Source organism: Dermochelys coriacea, chromosome 21, assembly GCF_009764565.3.
Source record: "Dermochelys coriacea isolate rDerCor1 chromosome 21, rDerCor1.pri.v4, whole genome shotgun sequence".
NCBI classification, from domain to species: Eukaryota; Metazoa; Chordata; order Testudines; family Dermochelyidae; genus Dermochelys; species Dermochelys coriacea.
In genome coordinates this window covers 12,288,194-12,310,258 of record NC_050088.1, presented here as the reverse complement: position 1 = coordinate 12,310,258, position 22,065 = coordinate 12,288,194, and the positions used below count along the sequence as shown (strand labels likewise).

Genomic DNA, 22,065 nt, shown 5'->3' with positions numbered 1-22,065 from the left:
AGTGTAACTCAAGTCGACGTAGCTTAGATCTACTTACCATGGGGGACCACACTACGCAAAGTTGACAGGAGACGCTCTCCTGTCAACTCCTCTTACTCTTCTTGATCTGGTGGAGTACAGGAGTTGATGGGAGAGACATCGGCGGTCAATTTAGTGGGTCTTCATCGATCGCCATGCGTCAATTCCCCAGTAAGTGTAGACAAGCCCTAAGATTCACAGTGTTCAAAGAGAGAGTCCGAAGCAGGGCCTTGGGCAATGGGACAAAATCAGGGACCTTCTGGATACATCTACACTGCAAAAATAACCCCACACCACAACAGCAAGTTTCAGAGCCCAGGTCAGCTGACTCGGGCTTGCGCTACCGGTCTAAAAACAGCAGTGTAGTTATTCTGGCTTGGGCCTGAACCTGAGCTCTGAGACTTTTCCCTTCACCGGGTTTCAGAGCCCAGCTCCAGCCCCAGTGGGAACACCAACACTGCTATATTTTGCCCCACAGTTCAAACTCCACAAGTCCAAGTCAGTTGACCTGGGCTCTGAGACTTGCTGCCATGGATTCTTTCCTGCTGTGTAGATGAACCTGTCTGTGTTGGCAGAGTGGTAAGATGGTCTTGGAAATAAACCATTGAGCCTGGGAGTCAGGAGATCTATGTCCAATTCCCGGTTCTGCCTTGAATGTGCTGTGTGACTGAGCAAGTCCCTTAGGCTTAGGTTTGCCAGCTGCAGCGAAGAAGCCACTGGGTTGAGACCTAGCCTCTCACACAGGGGCCACAATCACTCGACAACAGCTTCTGCTCCCTACTGATCAGGACCAGGTCTGCACTGGGCAGTCAGAGACTGTCCCACTGCCAACCCTCAGCCATTCAGTCCCCATTAGGCTATTCTAATTCAGATGTAGTCCATTCCCCTTTTCTTCCCATCAATAGCGAAACAGGCTTGTTCCCCCTCTCAGTGTAAGAGTTCTATGACCCTCTGAGCTAATCTAATTAAAAGCCTGTTGCTAAAAGATCTCAAGAAGATGAAGGGGAGCACGGTGCCCTTTGATTTCTCTCTTTAAAGGGCTGAACCACACACTGAAAGAGCCATGGAGGAGCAGAGGAAACCCAGGAAGCTGGGCTCAAGCCGACGAAAGCAGCTGCGAGACGCATTTGGTGATGCAAAGACGTCCCCAATCCCGGAGGAGGAGCCGTTCCCACCCGAAATAATGGAAAAGATTCAGGATTTCTTCCAGGAATGTGACAAGGACCAGAAAGGTTTCATCACACGCGCTGACATGCAGGTAAATAGCAGGTTTATGCAATGACCTCACTGGGCCAAATTCGGGCATTAGTGAAAAGCCGATAGAAGCCAAGGAGGTGTAACTGAGAGCGGTACGGCCCTGATGGACAGCGTGTGGGAATGGGACTCAGTCCTGTTTCTGGGTCTGCCATTGAGCTGCAGTGGGAAAGTCACGTTGCTCCGTGCCTCAGTTTCTCCATCTGTGAATCGGGGAGAATGCAACTTTCCTGCCTCCATAAAGCACTTTGAAATCTAAGATTGACACGTGCTATGTAATCATTAATCATTATTATTGTGTTGCAGATACAGATATATGAAACTATTCATCATATAATGTCTGGTTCTCTAAGGTATTCTGCTCCCCTCAGTACAAGTTGAGGGCAACTAACACCTCTCAGGGTCAGACCATGTTCAGCAAATCACCTAAGTAAAGTCTGAGCTAAAAAGCATTGAGCAAGGGAGGCCATGTTGGCTTGTGGTTAGACCAGGGGGCTGCCATGGACTCACAGTTTTGGCAAGTCACATCACATCATGCCTCAGTTTCCCCCACTGTAAAACAGGTCTAAAACAGGTCACTAGGAGAGCAAACTAATACGAGAGACCCTTGGATGGACAGTGCTAGGGAAGGGCAAAATGTAACACCTGGTTATTGTTCAGCTTTGGTCTCGATACGTCACACTTACAGTGTCTATTTAGACTGGAAACCCAAGGAGCTTCCAATCTCAGTAGAGAAGGGGAGAACAGAGGCACAGCGAGGTGAAATGACTCTGTATATCAGTGGTAGAGCCAGGAATTCAAGTCAGGCCTCCTGAGACACAGGCCAGTGCTCTCTGCACTGGATCAAGCTGCCTTTCTTGAAATTAATGGTGTAAAACAGGTGAGGAAGTGGAATCAGGCCCAACCAATACAACAGACCAGATTTCTAAAGCCACGATCACAACTTGTTGCTTTAAGCACAGTGCCTCCAGGAAAACAGGTCCTTACACCTGAGCTCCTTCACAAGGTCAATCACATCTCTATCTAATCAGACGTTTGCACTGCTCTTAGAAACTTAAGAAAGAGGATTTCCCATGCAGCGCAGAGGAGCTGGAGCTGGTCTTTGATGGTCTCGATACCAACAGGAACGGATATTTAACTACGGAGGAATTCACCACGGGGCTCAGTAGGTGCTACTTTACTTCCTTTCACTGATGGGACATGGGAATTCATCAAAGAATTAATACTACAGTGGTACAAACAACAGCGATCATGGTAGAAGGCTTGGTGCTACTCCCAGTTTAAGGGGCATGGATGGACGCTATGGCAGTGATTTCAGAGCATGTGTAAAGATGCAGCGCTCTGTCCTGCGCTTCAAAGCCTTAAAAGGCTAGTGAAGATTTTAGGTTGACTTACCATAGCAGGGCAATGCTTTGCTGCAATGATTTTATTAGTGCACAGAGAATATTTGCCAAACACGTCAGACTGGCTTGCTGTCTCTTTCATAAGAGCAACAGGCTTTTCCCCTCACTTAGCCATTATCCACCCCATGTGCCTGACATGGCCCACAGGCTGCCCCAGGTACACAACATAGTCCTCCTTCTGCTCCAGGTGCCTGGTCTGCCATGAATTGCCTATGTGCCTTGAATGCCCAGCATGGAACACCTACCCAAACCTCGGGGGTTAGCCACCTGCTGCCCAGCATGGCTCACCGGCCCAAACCCCCTTGCATTGTCCGCCTGCTGCCCTAGGCCCCTGTTCAGAATGTCTTCCCAAAATGCACCATTTTCTTCCATTCTAAATCCATCCATCAATCCAATCCAAGCGTGACTGTTCTGAGAGGCTGGCGAATGTTCACTCAGCTGCTCCCTTCTTTCACATGGGGAAGGCGAAACTAATCTCCTAGTCTGACAGTTTGCTTCTCCACCAGCTTTCTGAAATGACACCCTGGGCTTCTGAATCAGGAGGGCTGAATCATAGAATCTCAGGGTTGGAAGGGACCTCAGGAGATCATCTAGTCCAACCCCCTGCTCAAAGCAGGACCAATCCCCTTTTTTTTTTGCCCCAGATCCCTAAATGGCCCCCTCAAGGATTGAACTCACAACCCTGGGTTTAGCAGGCCAATGTTCAAACTACTGAGCTACCCCTCCCCCCTGATTTTCAGAGGTGCTGTGCACGCAGAAACCAAAGGGAACCGCGTGTGCTCAGAGCCCCTGAAAACCACCTTACGTAGGCATCTAAAGGTAGATTTAGGTGTCTAGCTTTGAGCCACCCACATGGGAAGATGTTGGCCTCAGAGCTTCACTGTTGTATTGTACCTGGCCATTGATGTAGGTTTGGTCGTCTATTGACAGAGCAGTTCCTGAGCTTGCAGACCGCAACAAGGCAGCACAGGAGAAGGAAGACAGCTTCCAGGAGGGTGTACATGTCCCGCACGGACTACTCCCTGGAAGAAGCAGACAGCGAGGAAAGAAAATGCTTCAGAGCGTTCATGGATCAACTCGGAGCAGACAATATCTTTGAAGAGTAAAAGTGCACCAGCCAAACCTTCATTTAGCACCTAGCAGGGGGTTCAGGGCTGGGATGGGGCTAGATGATATTATGGTTAAAGCTTGTGAGAAGGGTGGAATCCACACGTAATACGCTGGCCAAGCTCAATTCCCCATACAGGCTACTATGTGTGTGAATCTAGGGAGTTCAGGAATGGCTTAAGGCCACTTTCACCTGCCCTCTCCATCCCTGCTCCAAAGATAGGAACAGAGGAACTGAGAATCAGGCCTTGAGCATCAATACAATATTACCGCTTGTCTTTCCCAGGGGAGGGTCATCATCAGGGGTTGAACTTGGGACCTCCAGTTTCATGAGCTCCTAGTGCTCGAGCTAAAGGACCAATTCCATTAGCTCAGAGGCAGTAGCAGACTCAAATCTCTGACATGGCTCAGCACCAGAGGCGGACAGAGATACACTTGGCCAGTGTACTACATGCGTTGTATTGAGTCCTCGTGGAAGGGCATGTACCCTCAACTCCTTAGCAGGTTCTGCAAAGTACCCCAATTCCGTTCTAGGTCCATGCTGCCAATGCACTGTCACTATGGCTGTGGACAAACTTTTCAGTAAGACATTTTGTCCAATGAAAATTGCTTTTTTGAACAACACAAACATTTTTGGATTGCTGGCAATCGCCCAACAGCAGAAACAATTTCATCCAAAAAGCTGGAAAATGGCAGGAAAAATTTTGAATGAGCAAACAAAAATTTTTGTTGGAACTTTGGTAGAGAAGAAATCCCCTTTTTGATGAGGCCAAATTCTCACCCTTGCCCATGTTCCCTATCCACAACCCCTAAATTCTTTTAAAACCCTTTCCTCTAGCCCTCAGCAAAGTCCTTTAACAGACCTTTTCCAGTCTTTACAACCCATCTGTCCACCTGCCACTCTGGCAGTTATACAGTGGTTCAAGAGACAAATTAGTGATCAATATGACCCAAAAGAGCCATAGTCGTGTGACTTCATTGTTTCATTTACTTTTTTTATATAGCTATATGTTATTCTCACAGCAAAATGACTGACAAAGTATTCTACCACTGGTTAATAACACAGTAAGAGCATCCTAGCTGGTTAATTACTTAGACTGGTTAATAATTAAATCACACAGGGCTTTAATATCATGTGCTGCAAAGAGCCGGAGGGGAGCCATTAAAGATCCACTAATGGCTCCCAAGTCTCAGTCTGAGTCTAACTGTGCTATAGGTAGGAGCCCGAGTCTCTGCATGGCAGCTGTGCCATTCTGTAGCTCTCTCTTATGGGATTACAGGTATTGTCAGAGGAACTTTCCCCACATCTAACCAGCAACTAGACCCAAGACAAAGATTCTCCCAGCTATCGCCAACAGGTCAAATCAGTCCCCAACTTTGCTTAGCTTGCAAGACCCGATGAGATCTGAATGATATTAAGCATGAAACATCCTAGAACTTCAGGCCTGAATAGACCATTCTATCATCTAGCCTGACCTCCAAATGAGGGGAGATCAACGTCTCTTTCTCTCTCTCCTCAGCCAGTCAGAGATTTGGAGGCTCTGGGTGAAGCTCCGTCAAGACGAGCCGCACCTGTTAGGGAACTTGGAGGAGTTCTTGGCCAAGATGACGCACCGGATCAAGGAAGCTCAGAGCGAAAAGGTGACACTGGAGCTGACCTTGAACAAGTGAGTGGCATGGTAGAGCTGGCGTGGGGGGATCCGTTTCCACAACCTTACAGAAGGGGAGATGAGCGGAGAAAGGGGCTGCGAGAAAGAGAAACCAAAGGAAGGAGGAGCTGCTTTCAGCATTCGCAGCTCTGGGAGAATGGATGTGGCTCCAGGGGGTTAATAACCAGCTATGGCGCCTTTGGCCTCCATGTTACCACTTCCAATCCAGCCCAGCCCAGATCAGATGTTGCCAAGGACCATTTGTTGGCACTATGTGAAATGGCCTTAGTGGACAGATGTCCACATTTCAAAACCACCTCTGCAGCAGGTCCTCTCATTGGCAGCTGCAGTAGTGAGAAAAAGGATTGAGGGCCCGATCCGCCCCCATTGGAATCGATGGAGATAGATGTGTGTCAGATCAGGCCCTTGAATAGAGTCAGATCAGGTCCTCTTACTTCTGAGAGTGGCCCTGCCAGGTTGGGGTTGAAGCCGGGTTGAGACAAGGGAGCTTGCCCAGCTGCTGCCCAGGTTGCGCTGGTTCTGTAAGGAAAGAGAGGTCTCCAGGGCTAACGATCGGTCCCCTTTCACCAGCGCTACATTCCCATTCATACACTAGACCTGGTGTAAACAGACCCATATTAAAGCTGCCCGTTCATTCCCCTGTTCCAGACGGGTCACTGATCACAACTGGGAGGTGCAGCAGCTGTACGAGGAAATGGAGCAGCAAATAAACCGGGAGAAGCAGCGCCTTCAGCATGAGGTGGGTTCACAACCCGGACAGGCCTGGTCATGTCCAGCTCCCATGCATGGCAATGGAGCGGGGAGTGATAGTTCCCTCCTAACAAGAGGTATTCCCTCTTTGGGGATCCTGCTGAGGGGAGTCCTCTCAACTCAAACTGTTGAGTGTTCCCTGGGCATGAGTGTTCCCCGTCTGGGGCTCAGTTGCATCAGCAGAGCATTGCCTCTCTGGCCTCACGTTTGGCAGTTGGATTGGGAAGAACTTTGCAGAGGAGCTGGGGATTCGCTCTTGGGACGCGGCCAGCTTTGGGGTTTGGCCTTTTCCATGGTGTTTGACCAGAGGGTCGGGGACAGCCAGAACTTCCCTAAGAAAGGAAAGACCAAAAACAGGAGCCAGCCAGGTGCAGAGGAGGGTCATCAGCTTCCCCAGTGGTTGAATAGCCACACCCACGTTTCTTGAATATTCGCAAGGGTGAGCTAAGGCTCACAGACACATCAAACCTCAAACCAGAGGCTCAGCAGGATCAAATCCACCCACCACCATGAGTAACTGGGCTCAGGACTATATGGTTCCCTCCTGGGCAGTCGTCCCCTGCCAGGTCTTGGCAGGGCAGGTGAGCTGCTCCATGTCCCCCACTGTAACCCCCTCCAACCTGTTTAATAGGAAACTTCCTTCAGCATATACCTGCCAGTTCTGGACAGATTCAGAATAGGGGCCCAATTAAATGACTCTGCAGAGACTCACCAACCACTTCACTCTGATAGGTTTGTACTAATCCCCCATTTGCCTTCTCCATCTATACTTTGGTTTTTACCCTGCTGCGTTTCTTTGCAAACATACCTGTTTCCTCCCACTCTCTGACCCAAGACTGTATCTGAACTCAAAATGCAGGGCAGCCTATTTATAAAAGGAGGCCCTCCCATGGGTGTTGTTACAGTAATTAGGGGGTGGAGCTAGGGATTATATATACTGCTCTGATGCAGCCCACAGGCAATCTCCGGTTAGAACTAAAGAAAGAGGGAAGACTCTGTTTATTGGCACTCAAAAAAAATCTCTCTGTTCACACATCCCTACCCTGTGTGTAATTTTTACAAGTGTTCTTGAGTCTCCTTGAGTTTGGGAAGTGGAACGTGAGTTTGGGATTTCTAGAGTGAATGGATTCCCTCTGGGAGGAGAATTCCTTCACCTCTTCTAGTCATAATATGTCTATGGATCCTATTTGCCCTTAACAAAGATGGCACATGCACTGGCAAAGCTTCCAGTGATTATTATTAGTATCCCAACAGCGCCTAGTGTCCCCAGGTGAGATCTGGTTAGGTGCTGTACACTGTGGTAGGTGCTGTACCAACATAATAAAGCAGTTCCAGTCCTGTAGCGCTTTCAGTCTCAATAGATTAGTGGGAGAAAGGAAGTGACATCACATCCTTTTTACTGGAGGGGAACTGAGGCCCAGGGAGATCAAGTGGCTTGCCCAAGCTCAGACTTCAGATCTCCTGCACCTCGGTCACGTGCCATCATCACAAGAGCACCCTCCCCCTTCCCTGCTCAGCGACGATTTGGTTTCAGGGACCCAGCTCCACCATCACCAGTCTCTCACCCAGCTCTGAAGCATGCACCATTCCCGTTTCTGCTGTGTGATCTGATCTCTCCCTGCCAGATGCACACGTTAGTCATTCTTGGTGTTAAAAGTATTGTTCAAAATCCCTTGGCCGCCATATGGATAGATGGCCAACTAGACCCACTCTGTCCAGGTCTCCAGGTTTGCCATGAAGAAGTGTTGCCACCAACCTGCCTATGGGGTGTAAGGAAGTGTAACCCCTGCTTGCTCAGAGTGGCACTCTGTCCCCCTCTCATGGTGGCTGGACCCACTAGAGATTGAAGAGCCTGCTATAGCCTTGGCTTAGGAAGAGGTGTCTTTTAGCTCATGTAGCAGAACTGCATGCATTTAGCTCCAGAGATCCCAGGTTTGATCCCCGCTGCCTTTGTGGGTCGGCATCACAGAAACAATATTTAACTTTCAGCTTAAGATTGTGGCTCCGATCCTCTGAGCTACGCCTGTGGCCCCTGAACATAAAGGGGGAAATTCCCCCCCTTGTAGCTGTGCAGCAGCCCTGGTGAAATGTGCAAGGCCATCAGGATTGCTCAGCGTAGTGAGCTCCTAGAGAGGAAAGGATTTGTTACTCCGGGTAGCATCAGGGAATTGTCCTTGAGTGGGCGGGTCATTTAAAGAGACTGGCATTACCATCTCCTCTGTGATTCCAGAGTAAAGCCAGAAGTCACCTGCACACCACGGAGGTGCAGAGAGCACTAGACATCGTGGAGGGGGAAGTGCAGCGCTTGCTGGTGGTTCAAAGTGAGGTGAGATGCTCTGTGGCCTGCGGAGGACTCAGTTGAGTTCCCAGAGGGGCGAATGTACACATCACCGTAGGTCTGGGTGGCAGACAGAGCAGAGAGGGCAAGGACTGCATGGGAGGCCCCTCCAGCAGCACAGCCCCTCTTGGCACCATGCTGAGCATTGAGTATTGTGCTCCTATTGAGTCACGCCACCGAAAGCATCTCCTGTGCCCGCCTTTATTGGCCCAGGCTACAAGGGTCACAACCAGATCCCTGGCCTGTTAACTCAGCCAATCAAATCCTATTCCTCATGCCCCTTTTATTGGAGCTGGTCTCTGACAGAAGCATATGGATACCAAAATAACACATATTAACCCTGTGCTTGCTGCTGGAGTGTCCCAGCTATATCCAGATGCAAGGCATTTGCTGCGCTGAAGACCATACCAGGTAGACGGTGTTGTGCTTCTGGGTATGCTAAGGACATCCAAGCAAAAGGCACCTGCTGTGATGCTGAATATTCCAGGCATGCCTGGGCAAAAACACAGAGTTGTGCTTCTAAATATACCAGACATGCCTGGGCAGAAGGTACCTGGTGTGATGCTGAATGCACTGGGCCTTGCAGTGCAGATCTATGTTGCATAGTCTTGCATTTGGTCTATGGATGCCCATAGAAATTCCACTCACAGAACCCATGCAGGGACCCAAAGGTCTGCAGTGCAAATCACCAGGGACATTTTCCCATCCTTTGCACCATTATCCTCCTGCTGAGTGGGGGTACAATACCGGGCAGCTATGACATTCCACACTAGTGAATAAAACCCAGGCCATAACAATCAGCCTCACCAACTCTAACCAAGCAGAGCACTAGCTCCTGGGAGAAGGTAGAATGTGGAGCTGCTTCTCCATTGTGTCATTAGTTTGGGACCAAGCCTTCAAGCCCTGTTGAAACAGGAGTTGGCGCATTTTCCGCAATGGAGACAGGTGCCTTGAGCAGCGCCAGTTTACACCAGCAGGGAGTTTGGCCCCAGGGATTGCTCAGTTCATTATTAACAGGTTTCCACGTATGCAGCTGGCAAATCTAACACTCTCCTGCTGGCTCCTTTGTGGGTGCCTGAATTGGCCACCTCTTCTCTCCTCCAAGCTCGAGACCCAGTTCTACAGCCTCAGCACCAAGCAGCACGCTGCCACCAGCGAGAACCAGAGGCTGAAAGAAAACAACCAGGACCTGGAGAACCAGCTGCAGCAAATCCACATTCAGCTCCAGGAGACCCAAGGGCAACTGGGTGCTATGAGGGGCAGGGTATCTCAGCTGCACAGCGAGGAAGGGAGGCAAGTACTCCTCAGTCATGTTCATGGGTGGTATCGTTCCCTATGAGACACATGCCAAGAGAAAAGTAGCTTACTTAACCTGTGGCTAAGCTGAGGTCCATCCTCTCCTCAGAAGGTTCTCCCAGTGCTGGAGTAACTTGAATCCCCTTCTCTCTTGAATGAGAGTCATTTCCACCTGACCACTGCTTGGGAGTTCACAAGAAAAGAAGTTTGTGGGTCTCAGTCCATACCCTAGGGGACAGGTCTCTACAGCATCAAGAGAGGCAGTGTTTCCTAGTGGATAAAGCCCTGGACCGGGACTCAGGAGACCTGAGTTCTATTCCTGGCTCTGCCACTGGTTTGCTAGGTGGCCTTGGGCAAGTCACTTCACCTCCACATACCTCAGTTTCCACATCTGTAAAAGGGGGATAATGATACTGACCTCCTCTGTAAAACTCTTTGAGATCTGTGGGTGAAAAGTGCTATATAAAAGCTAGGTATTACCATCATCATCATCATAAAACTAATTAGCTGCCTTTGGGACAGTGTCAGCAGAGAGGCTAAGGTCTGAACAGACTTTCAGATCACATCTGAGGCAGGACCCAGTGTGTGGGAAAGACGCTTGCTTAGCTGCTGTCCACGCTGTTACCTGCCCGTGGAGAGAGCACTTTACCCCCCAGGGCTGTCCCCTCTCATCAGCTTGAATTCATATCATACATTCTACATAACAGCCACTCTTCAAATACATCCCTCTTCCTTTCTGCACCGTCTTCTCAGCCATGTGCTGTGAGCCGATCTCGTCCCATCACAGGATCAGAACTGCCACTAATGCGGACAGAAGCACCCTGTGGCAGAGGGCTCCTAGTGCAGAAACAGCAGGGGCATGAAAAGGCTCAGACTTAGGAGTGCTACATTGTAAATCTCGCCACCGTCTGAGTGTAGAAAAGAAACTTTTAATAAAAGGAGGGAAGTAACTTGGCATTAATTTGGGAAAACACTGCAAAGAGGGTTTGTAAACATAAACCATGAGTAAAGACCCACCTCAAGTAGATTGGGCAGTGTCCTTTTCCCCTCAGGTTCTTAAGTCCAGCAAACCAAAAGTCCCCTTCACTTGCCCGACCCTTCTATGCACCCTACTCACAGTTGCTGCCTCTGGTCAGTGCAGACCCAGAGTTCAGGGGTGCAACTGCAGAGTTCACCTCCCACCCTGCGTGGGGGGTAAAGCTGGGGGGTAAGAGGCATTTTATTCACTCATCATATATGTTAATGCAGCAATAAAAACAATTGCACCTGGTTTGAGGGATTATTGTTTAGTCCCTTGTGCACTGGCTGAGATTAAAAGAAGAGAAAATGGCCAAACCACTGATAAAGAAGCCTATCAGTAAAACATGATGAGGACTTGATGCAAAGGTAAAACAGCAGATTTACAATGGAAAAGGAACCCCTAGATATTGAACCCGGCCCTGGCTGCTGCTGGCTCCACCTGGCAGAAGGGTTCCATACAAGTGCTGCATCCCTGCTCTCTGCTGTATTTCACAGCACTGGGATAGTCAGTAGAGCTTGGTGCAATGTAGTGTGTTTGCGTGTCCCATTATGGTCTTATTTTCTCTCTCCTGTACCTAGCACATGCCATTGTATATTATTTTGCAGGGCGCCGTACGGTATTTCATTTGCTCCTGATTCGGGACACAGGACAAGAGTGATCTCCACAGAAGAAGACCCCGCCACAGAGTTTATGAAAAAGGGAGAGGCGTTCTTCCAGCTGGAATTTTCAGGCCAAAGCTCTTTGCTCAGAGAACTGAACGATGCAATAGCAGCTCTGGACAACGTATCTGAACCACAAGTACCAGGGACAGATGACCTACTGCATGGGGATGCTTCTTTACACCCAGCCAGACAAGGTGGGGATTCGAAGCAAAGAATCAAGCAGGTCAGAGATTCGGAGCATCAGGTGCTCTCAAGAAATGACAATGAACCTAAGGCCCTGTCCGAAGCACTTTCAGTCCTTTCCACCAATCAGGCTACGTCACAAGGAGAGGCTCTTAAACAGGGACCAACTCAAGCAGAACCGCATGCACAGGATGTGAAGCAGGCTCCGGCCTCTGAGCCAGCAACGCACAACGAGGCTCCAAAACTAACGAAGACAGAGGTTGTTTATGCAGAGGTGCAGCCCCCTGCTGTTTCAGAGCCAGCAATGCAAGCCACCATTCCCAAGCAGAACCCACCAGAGAGAGGTGTTCTCCTGCCAAGTGTATCACAGCCTGGCATTAGAGAGCAGGCAGCGCCAGATGAAATACAGAAGTGGGTATCAATGAAGAGAGATGTGGTCCTTGCAGATGTGTGGCCACTTGCTGTTTCTGAGCAGGCACTGCTGAAGGAAAAGCCTCCAGAAATGAAAGCACCGGAGAAGAAGACATTTGAGCAGAGAGAGCCACCAAAACAGGAGATACCACCAACTTATCTCCCTCATGTGGGAGCCCTGCACAAGGAAGGTGTAGAAAATGAACAAGGGGGAGCCCTTCGCAGAGCCAGCCAGCTGGGGGATACGCCCCAGGCCAAGACACAGCCCCAAAGCACTGAGAAACCGGAGGCGACCCGGGCAGAAGAGACAAGAGGAGACATGGATATTTTTCAACAAGAGGAGAAGCAAGCGAGCAGAGTGAAGGCGAACGAGGATACAATCCCCAAACTGGGAGGCCAAGGGTATCAAGGTAATGTGACACCAGAGCAGCCAGGCGGAACTGCTAAAGGCACCACAGAGACCTGCACTGATCCAGACCATCTTTATAACGTGTTGTTTGTGGGGGACTCAAACGTTGGCAAAACATCGTTTCTGTACCGGTTACATGAGGATTCCTTCAACCCAAGTCTAACTGCTACCGTAGGTAAGAATCCCACAGCTTCCATTAAGCATAAATACAGTCCCATAGGGACATAGGACTTGCCCTGCCAAATCAAACCAATGATGGATTAAGTCAGGCCTCTTGCCTGCAGGAGTGGCCAATCGTTGATGCTTGAGAGGAAGGTGAGAGACACACTCCACATATTTAAGATGGATTTGTACAGATATACCTTGAGCTTCAGCACGTTACCAGTCTCAGGCCCCAATCCTGCAGTCTGATCTATGCATGGGCTCCCGTTGACCTCACTGGGATGCTGCAGCAGCCAGGGGTTGGCTGTGTCGACCGGACTGCAGGATTGGTGATAAACATTAAATACAGCACCCAGCCCATTGTACTGTGTGTACAGGGGGGCAATGGAGCAGAAATTCTCCCTGGTCCATGCACCGGTTAGCAGAACATGCCCAACTGTTACTCTTATTAGTCATCATAAAACTAACCAGACCTTTTTAAAACCCAGCCCCTATTCTGGGATTTTAAACTGAGAAGAGACTATTTTGATCATCTAGTCTGGCCATAGAGTGTCTCCCTATCACTCCTGCCCCATGTCCTTATCTCATGGTTGAATTCTACCGCATTATAAATGTGCTGTATGCCCTAGGAATGGATTATCGGGTCAAAAACCTTTTTGTGGACAACAAGTGCTTTGCTCTACGCCTATGGGACACAGCTGGTCAAGAAAGGTAAGGCACAGTGCTGTATTTACAAAAAAGAATGTGTACAGGGAAATACATGTCTTTGGAAATCCACATAAATATATGCTCACACAAGACGTCTGAAAGGATAAAGTTGAGATGAAGAATAAAAATCCAAGCTCATTTGGGCAGGACTGAATTTAGAGAGACCTTTAGTCCCCAGGGCTGTCAGTAGGGCCCCTCTCATAAGTGCTGAAGGCCAAACCTTGACCACTCAGCTCAAGGCAAACTCTTGCCGATTTCAGACAGGCCAGGATTTGACCCTAAATTCACTAATATATATGTGTATTTACTACATATGCATATGTGTGTGCATCGTGTATATCTACTTTGTGGGTATATATATTTGTAAACATATACACATAATAAGAAGTGTGTGTATTTACTCTCTATATATATGTATATACATAGACACATACATAATATGTGTATGTATTCTGTGTGTTTATATATATATGGGATAAGTATTTACTCTGTGTGTGTATATGGTATACACACAATATAATGTGTGTTTATTTACTCTGTGTGTATGCATATACACATACACACATACATATAATCACCTGTTTTCTATCTATAAACACATCCACTTGCGCACATAGTTAAGGCTCTGCAAAACTGTAATAAATTTTGAAATTTATCTCTGCTGAAGCTTTGCAAACCCCATCCCCCTCCCACATTCTCCCCCAGTTTCACTTGTCTGTCAAACTTTGCAAAATGGTGTCTTTGCTTCACACCCTTGCAGAAGGGAATATTTGCATATTTTTGCACATTTGAATTTTCAGTTTTGTTACCATGGTTTTGCACAACCCCCACCTGAAACACGCTTTGTATGTACTTGGGGTTTTTTTTAAACCTCTGGATTGCTGTTAAAAATTATTCAAAAAGAGTATGTACATAAGTATAAAAAGCAAAAGTGCTTTCTGACAGGTACCATAGCATCACCAAGCAGTTCTTCCGTAAAGCTGACGGAGTGGTGTTGATGTATGATGTCACTTCAGAATACTCCTTCGCAGACGTGCGCTACTGGCTGAGTTGTATCCAGGTAGGTATAATGGGTGAAATCCTGGCTCCACTGAAGGTAATGCCAAGACTCCCAGTGACTTCAGTGGGACCAGGCTTCCAACCTATAATTCGTTATGCTTTATTAGTTCTTTCTATCTGAGGATTTCCAAGTACTTCACAAACATTAATGAACTGAGACTCATTTCTCCCCTGAGAGGTAGGTGAGTATTATTATCCCCACTTTACAGCTGAGAAACTGAGGCACAGAGAGGTAAGGTAATATGCCCCATGTTGCACAGTGAGTCAGTGGAGAAAAGGGGCTAAACCTCATATCTCTGCTTTAGCTACAAAATCACCCGTCCATGTGAATCCCGTAACGGAATCATGATGGGTACAGGGCCAGATCCTTAGCTGGTTTAAATCAGGATAGCTTCATTGAAGTGACACCAATTTACACCATTAGAAAATACGACCCACAGAGTCTACATGTTTCTTCACTCTGGGTTTTTCTTCCTTTCATGAGGGTAGATGTTATGGACCATATTCTGCTCTCTGTGACCGCAGTGTGAACTCAGTGATGCTGTTGTCTTCAGCTGAGTTACTCCAGATTAACCCCCATGTGATTCGCAAAAAGAAAAGGAGGACTTGTGGCACCTTAGAGACTAACAAATTTATTTGAGCATAAGCTTTCGTGAGCTACAGCTCACTTCATCGGACGCATTGAAAACCCCATGTGATTGGAAGCTGAATTTGGCTGGGTGATAACTCTCCCCTCCTTCCTGGTTTTAAATGCACTAAGTTCAAGTTAGGTTTCAGAGTAGCAGCCGTGTTAGTCTGTATTCGCAAAAAGAAATGGAGTACTTGTGGCACCTTAGAGACTAACAAATTTATTTGAGCATAAGCTTTTGTGAGCTACAGCTCACTTCATCGGATGCATTTGGTGGAAAATACAGAGCGGAGATTGATATACACACACAGAGAACATGAAACAATGGGTTTTATCATACACACTGTAAGGAGAGTGATCACTTAAGATGAGCCATCACCAGCAGCAGGGGGGGGAAAGGAGGAAAACCTTTCATGGTGACAAGCAAGGTAGGCTATTTCCAGCAGTTAACAAGAATATCTGAGGAACAGTGGGGGGTGTGGTGGGGTGGGGGGGACAAATAACATGGGGAAATAGTTTTACTTTGTGTAATGACTCATCCATTCGCAGTCTCTATTTAAGCCTAAGTTAATTGTATCCAGTTTGCAAATTAATTCCAATTCAGCAGTCTCTCGTTGGAGTCTGTTTTTGAAGTTTTTTTGTTGAAGGATAGCCACCCTCAGGTCTGTAATCAAGTGACCAGAGAGATTGAAGTGTTCTCCAACTGGTTTTTGAATGTTATAATTCTTGACGTCTGATTTGTGTCCATTTATTCTTTTACGTAGAGATTGTCCAGTTTGACCAATGTACATGGCAGAGGGGCATTGCTGGCACATGATGGCATATATCACATTGGTAGATGCGCAGGTGAACGAGCCTCTGATAGTGTGGCTGATGTGATTAGGCCCTATGATGGTATCCCCTGAATAGATATGTGGACAGAGTTGGCAACGGGCTTTGTTGCAAGGATAGGTTCCTGGGTTGGTGGTTCTGTTGTGTGGTTGCTGGTGACTATTTGCTTCAGATTGGGGGGCTGTCTGTAAGCAAGGACTGGCCTGTCTCCCGAGATCTGTGAGAGTGATGGATCGTCCTTCAGGATAGGTTGTAGATCCTTGATGATGCGTTGGAGAGGTTTTAGTTGGGGGCTGAAGGTGATGGCTAGTGGCGTTCTGTTATTTTCTTGGTTGGGCCTGTCCTGTAGTAGGTGACTTCTGTGTACTCTTCTGGCTCTGTCAATCTGTTTCTTCACTTCAGCAGGTGGGTATTGTAGTTGTAGGAATGCTTGATAGAGATCTTGTAGGTGTTTGTCTCTGTCTGAGGGGTTGGAGCAAATGCGGTTATATCCTAGAGCTTGGCTGTAGACAATGGATCGTGTGGTATGATCTGGATGAAAGCTAGAGGCATGTAGGTAGGAATAGTGGTCAGTAGGTTTCCGATATAGGGTGGTGTTTATGTGACCATCGCTTATTAGCACCATAGTGTCCAGGAAGTGGATCTCTTGTGCGGACTGGTCCAGGCTGAGGTTGATGGTGGGATGGAAATTGTTGAAATCATGGTGGAATTCCTCAAGGGCTTCTTTTCCATGGGTCCAGATGATGAAGATGTCATCAATGTAGCGCAAGTAGAGTAGGGGCATTAGGGGACGAGAGCTGAGGAAGCGTTGTTCTAAGTCAGCCATAAAAATGTTGGCATACTGTGGGGCCATGCGGGTACCCATCGCAGTGCCGCTGATTTGAAGGTATACATTGTCCCCAAATGTGAAATAGTTATGGGTGAGGACAAATTAATTTAGGCTTGAATAGAGACTGGGAATGGATGAGTCATTACACAAAGTAAAACTATTTCCCCATGTTATTTCTCCACTCCACCCCACCCCACCCCCCACTGTTCCTCAGATGTTCTTGTTAACTGCTGGAAATAGCCTACCTTGCTTGTCACCATGAAAGGTTTTCCTCCTTTCCCCCCCCTGCTGCTGGTGATGGCTCATCTTAAGTGATCACTCTCCTTACAGTGTGTATGATAAAACCCATTGTTTCATGTTCTCTGTGTGTGTGTATCAATCTCCCCTCTGTATTTTCCACCAAATACATCCGATGAAGTGAGCTGTAGCTCACGAAAGCTCATGCTCAAATAAATTTGTTAGTCTCTAAGGTGCCACAAGTCCTCCTTTTCTTTTTAAGTTCAAGATAGGTTCTTCTGGGATGGCTACCCTGGAGGATACAGCTGGTGTCAGAGAGAGTCCAATGGCAGGGTCACTGGATGCTCATTATTGCACTGGCTTGCTCTGGCTCATACATGTGTCTACACAGCAGGCAGGAGGTGTAATTCCCAGCACAGATGGACATACACATGCTAGCTCTGCTCAAGCTAGCTTGCACCTAAAAATACCAGTGTGGCCTCAGCAGAATGGGTAGGGGTTCGGCCTAGCCGCCAGACTACAATCAATCCTGCCTGACTCCTTGGGTACATAGCCTGAGTTGCCATGGCCACACTATTTTTAGGCACCAGCTTGAGCAGAGCTGGGGAAAAAAAATAACCATAGAATATCAGGGTTGGAAGGGACCTGAGGAGGTCATCTAGTCCAACCCCTGCTCAAAGCAAGACCAATCCCCAATTTTTGCCCGAGATCCCTAAATGGCCCCCTCAAGGACTGAGCTCACAACCCTGGGTTTATTAGGCCAATGCTTAAACCATTGAGCTATCCCTCTACTGACGCTGAGGATTATATCTCCCAGTTGCTGTGTACACATACCCAGAGACATAATGCCATAGCCTAAGGAACTATTTAAATATCTCTATGAGGCATAATCAGGAAACATGTCTGTCTGTTCAACTAGGAAAGGCGGTGAGCTTTAAGGTATGTCTCCACTGCAAAAAGGGACTGTTATTAACTTGGGTTAAACCAGCAGTGAAGACACAGCAACTCGACTTTGAACTCAGGTCACCAGCTCGAGTTCAACCCCAGGCTGCCCTCTGGGCTTGAATTCATGCTGCTGACCCAAATTAAAGCCGAGTTGTCATGTCTTCATTGCTATTTTAATGAGTTAGCTAATGTGGTTTAGTTAACCTGAGTCAAGAACACACCTTTTTTTTGCAGTGTAGACATACCCTTACCTGTTGAGTGGGGGACTGGAAACGAGGACCCCTCGATTCTATTCCCAGCTTGGTCTTGGACTTGCTGTTTGACTCTCGGTGAGGCACTCTGCACCATTCTGTGCCTCAGTTTCCCAGCTGTTCAATGGGAGAAGGAGGGTTGTGAGGCTAAATTAATTAGTGCAAGAGACTCTGAGATCTTTAAATGCTATATTCTTAAAAAGAAACACATAGTCATTTTAGAAGACAAGGCCAAATTCTGCCCTGACCTAAACCTCATCAACTGTACTCAGCTAGGTCGCTTGGGGACAGAAACAGAGCAGAATTGGGCCACCTATATTTTATTAATCGTGTTTAGGATGAATATATTGGTCCAAGTAAATAGTTAAGAGAGGAACGAGGGCATTGGTACTGGAGCTATTCATATTTTGAAAAAGACATAAGCAACCCATGTACTTGATGAAAAATGTCATGAAGTTTTATCAGCCCTCAGTATCATTACCTAGACAGATTCACCCATGATGTAATCCCCATCAAACATACTGGAATGACATAAGGAATGAATTTGACCTATGTCTTATGCTAAGCTCGGAATGTGGATGGAAGAAACATTTGTGAATTTCATCGTATGCAGCTGTATCTGGCCAGATCCTCAGATGGTTTAAATTGGTGTAACTCCATTAAGTCAGTGGAGCCACACTGATTTACATTAGTCTGCATCTGGCCACATGGGGTTTGGGATTTGCAATAGCAAGTAACTGAGGGTGGCAGGGTCTTTCTTTGGTGTCATAATAATACTAGCTCTTATATAGCACTTTTCATACACAGATCACAAAGTGCTTTACATAGGAAGTCAGTATTATTATCCCCATTTTACAGATGAGGAAACTGAGGCACAGAGAGGGGAAAAGGTCACCCAGCAGGCCAGAGCACGGAATAGAACCCAGGTTTCTCGAGTCTCAGTATAGAGCTCTAGCCACTAAGCGAAACTGTTACCTCAATATGGGCCAAATTTTGCCCTTGACCACACACCCACAGTTCCCACTGAAGTCAGCTGCAGGCACCTACATAAATATGAGGGCCAGATTGGCCTTATCTCTTTATGGAGATGATGCAGTGGCTGCAAAGATGGGTGCTTTAAGAATTTCCTGTAGAACTACACCACTAACACCCTTATTCTTGAGTAGGGAAAAGTCTCATGGGTTCTTTAATACCCATGAAGGGTCACAGACTTGATTTTGCATCTCATCCATGCGCTGGCTATAACTGGAGCAGGTGGAAGCTTTTCAGATTTTTTTTTTTTTTTGTCAGTTGGCCACTGGCATTGGCCACTGTTTAAGACAGGATACTGGGCTAGATGGAGCTTTGGTCTGATCCAGTATGGCTGTTCTTATGTTAATTAATAGCATTTATTCTATCATGAATTTATTTTGCAATAAAAGTTCATTTTTCCATATTTTGCACAATATTTTCCTGATGTTGTTTACTGAAAATATTGTCAAAATGGCTATCAAGTCTTTTTTGTTTTGATTTGGGGAAAATGAAGGATTTTGAAAATGATTTACGTAGTGATTTTTTATTTAAAAAATTGCAAAAAAACCCCATTTTTTTAAAAAAGAAAATGGATCAGCTTTAAACCCTGAGGAATGGAAACAAAATCATTTTTTTCGTTAAATTTTTTAATTAATTTTTCAACCTACTCTGAGGTCGGTTGAAACTATTGCAACAAACTTCCAAGGGAAGTGGCAGATTCTCCGTCTCTCCATGGCTTCAAATCAAGACCAGATGCCTTTCTGGAAGAGATGCTCTATCATGTAAACCCAAACCCCAATGGACCAAATCCATGCAGGTCAGTGGAGTTACGCTAGTCTTTGCCCTGATGTGTTCAGAAGCTGTGTAAGGTTATGATTTGAAGAAACTGCAGATCCCATATGGTCAATGGCAAAACTCCCACTGACTTCACTGGGGCCAGGATTTCACCCCACCTGTCCTGCTTCACAGGAAGGAGCAGGAGATGGAATTGTCATCCTTCTACTCGGTAACAAAACAGACTGTGCAGCACAAAGACAGGTGTCTACTGAAGAGGGTGGACGCTTGGCTAAGGTAAGTGCACAGATCTATTGGACAGGTTTCAGAGTAGCAGCCGTGTTAGTCTGTATTCGCAAAAAGAAAAGGAGTACTTGTGGCAACTTAGAGACTAACAAATGTGTTAGTCTCTAAGGTGCCACAAGTACTCCTTTTCTTTTTGAGATTTATTGGAGTTTGCCATCAATTTAAATTCTTACACCATCCTTAGTTGGGAGGCGGTTTAAAAGAATAAAGCAAAACCAAGGCTTTAATTAAGCCATGATGACTGACAGCATAGGCATTTCCTTCCATTAACGACTGGCGTGGGAGTTGACGACCTGAGGCAAAGCAGAAAGCCCTGAACTCATCGGCTGGTCATTAATTGCCAGGAAATGACCACAGAACCATATTTTGCTTTCTGCGCTCTCCCCTCCCACTCCTTTTGTTTTTATCTTCTTCTGCTGGCCTTGTTTTAACTCAGACTGTGATCCGGCAAACTATTCCCTGGTCCTCCTGCACTGAACTCCAGCAGAACAGGTTACAGGATCAGGGCCTCAGGCTGTAAGGTTTTTGAGGCAGGGAATCTGGCTCAGATCCTCAAAGGTATTTAGGTGTGTACTTCCTATTGATTTCAGTGGGAGTTAGGCTCCTGCATGTCTTTGAGGATCTGGGCCTATCTGCACCGTAACATGCAGGCACCTCTCTAGCACTATGTAAATAATAAAAGCATAAAACAATTACTGACACATCCCTTTTGAAAGATGCTTTATGTGTCCAAGCACTGATTCTTGTAATGGTCTGTTAGACAGACAAGTATCGTCCTCCCCATTTTACAGAACCCGGGACAGAGAGAGATGAAGTGACTTCCCCAAGGACACACGGCAAGTCACTGGCAGAGCCAGAAAGAGAACATTCTAGCTGCCAACTCTGTGTTCAATCCATTAGGCAATGTTGCCTCTGTGTATGTCTACAGCATGTCAGGATTTCCCTTGCTGTTAAAGACTAGCACTGGATTTCATTCTCAACATTCCTATAACTTAATAATTACAATGCACAATTTTATTCACATATGAATTCTATGCCTTAGCAACAAGGACACCCTCTGGGCTATGCTTTTGCAACAGTTCACCACCTTTCCTCACGTAATTAGTCCCCCGTGCTTTTTTTTCCCAATCCTATACAAACCATGATATCATTGCTCCAAATGCACCAACTCCCCCATCTTTTGTTGTTTGAGGATTATCTGGGAAAAATCACAACACTTGTGCTCGACCTGTTTTAAATCTATGCAATCTATGGCTTGAACCTACCAAACAGTTCTGGAAGGGACTGCATTTGTGTGTGCCCTCTTGTGTCTTCCAGGAGTGTGAGCTCTTGTTTTATGAATGCAGTGCTGCGTCAGGCCACAAAGTCTCCGAATCCATGATTGACTTAGCCAGGTGAGCAGTGTGCTGTGGGATTGTTGACTGTCCTGAATTAATGGCTTGGGTCCCGATTTCCACTGCTCTTCTTCAGCTCTGCATACTGGCATGACCCCTGCAGCTGAAAGCTGTATATCTCCGTGCTCCTTAGATAATGTACGCAGCTCCTATGTGCCCATCCAGGGCCTGTCCAAACTGGAGCTACACCAGTTTATCACAGCTGAGGATCCGGCCACAGGTGCAAAGATCATAGTCTGTTCTAGCTGAGACAGGTTCTTATACTGTGCAGTATCAGAGCACTTTCCAGTCATGTACTAAGCAACGTGACTAACATCAGTCACTTGTTTGTTCTCTCATCCTCTCCCCAAGCAGAGAAGCACGTGCAGTGGCGTGGTGTTTTTTCCTTAAGTATATATGTTGATCTGT

General features: G+C 46.9%; 1 protein-coding gene across 3 annotated transcripts in view; it reads left to right on the top strand.

Moving 5' to 3' along the window:
- The window catches only part of RAB44 (RAB44, member RAS oncogene family), a 29,742-nt gene that overhangs the window by 5,815 nt on the left and 1,862 nt on the right, over positions 1-22,065 (top strand). The window contains exons 2-13 of one of the 3 annotated variants that reach the window (XM_038379654.2): positions 1,057-1,276; positions 2,323-2,437; positions 3,606-3,777; positions 5,303-5,449; positions 6,101-6,191; positions 8,433-8,528; positions 9,646-9,833; positions 11,463-12,697; positions 13,314-13,395; positions 14,338-14,452; positions 20,153-20,254; positions 21,581-21,657. In XM_038379654.2, coding sequence (XP_038235582.1) covers positions 1,082-1,276; positions 2,323-2,437; positions 3,606-3,777; positions 5,303-5,449; positions 6,101-6,191; positions 8,433-8,528; positions 9,646-9,833; positions 11,463-12,697; positions 13,314-13,395; positions 14,338-14,452; positions 20,153-20,254; positions 21,581-21,657 — 2,615 coding nt within the window. In that variant the 5' untranslated portion in view covers positions 1,057-1,081. The other 2 variants (XM_043500375.1, XM_043500376.1) reach the window with 2 other exon arrangements.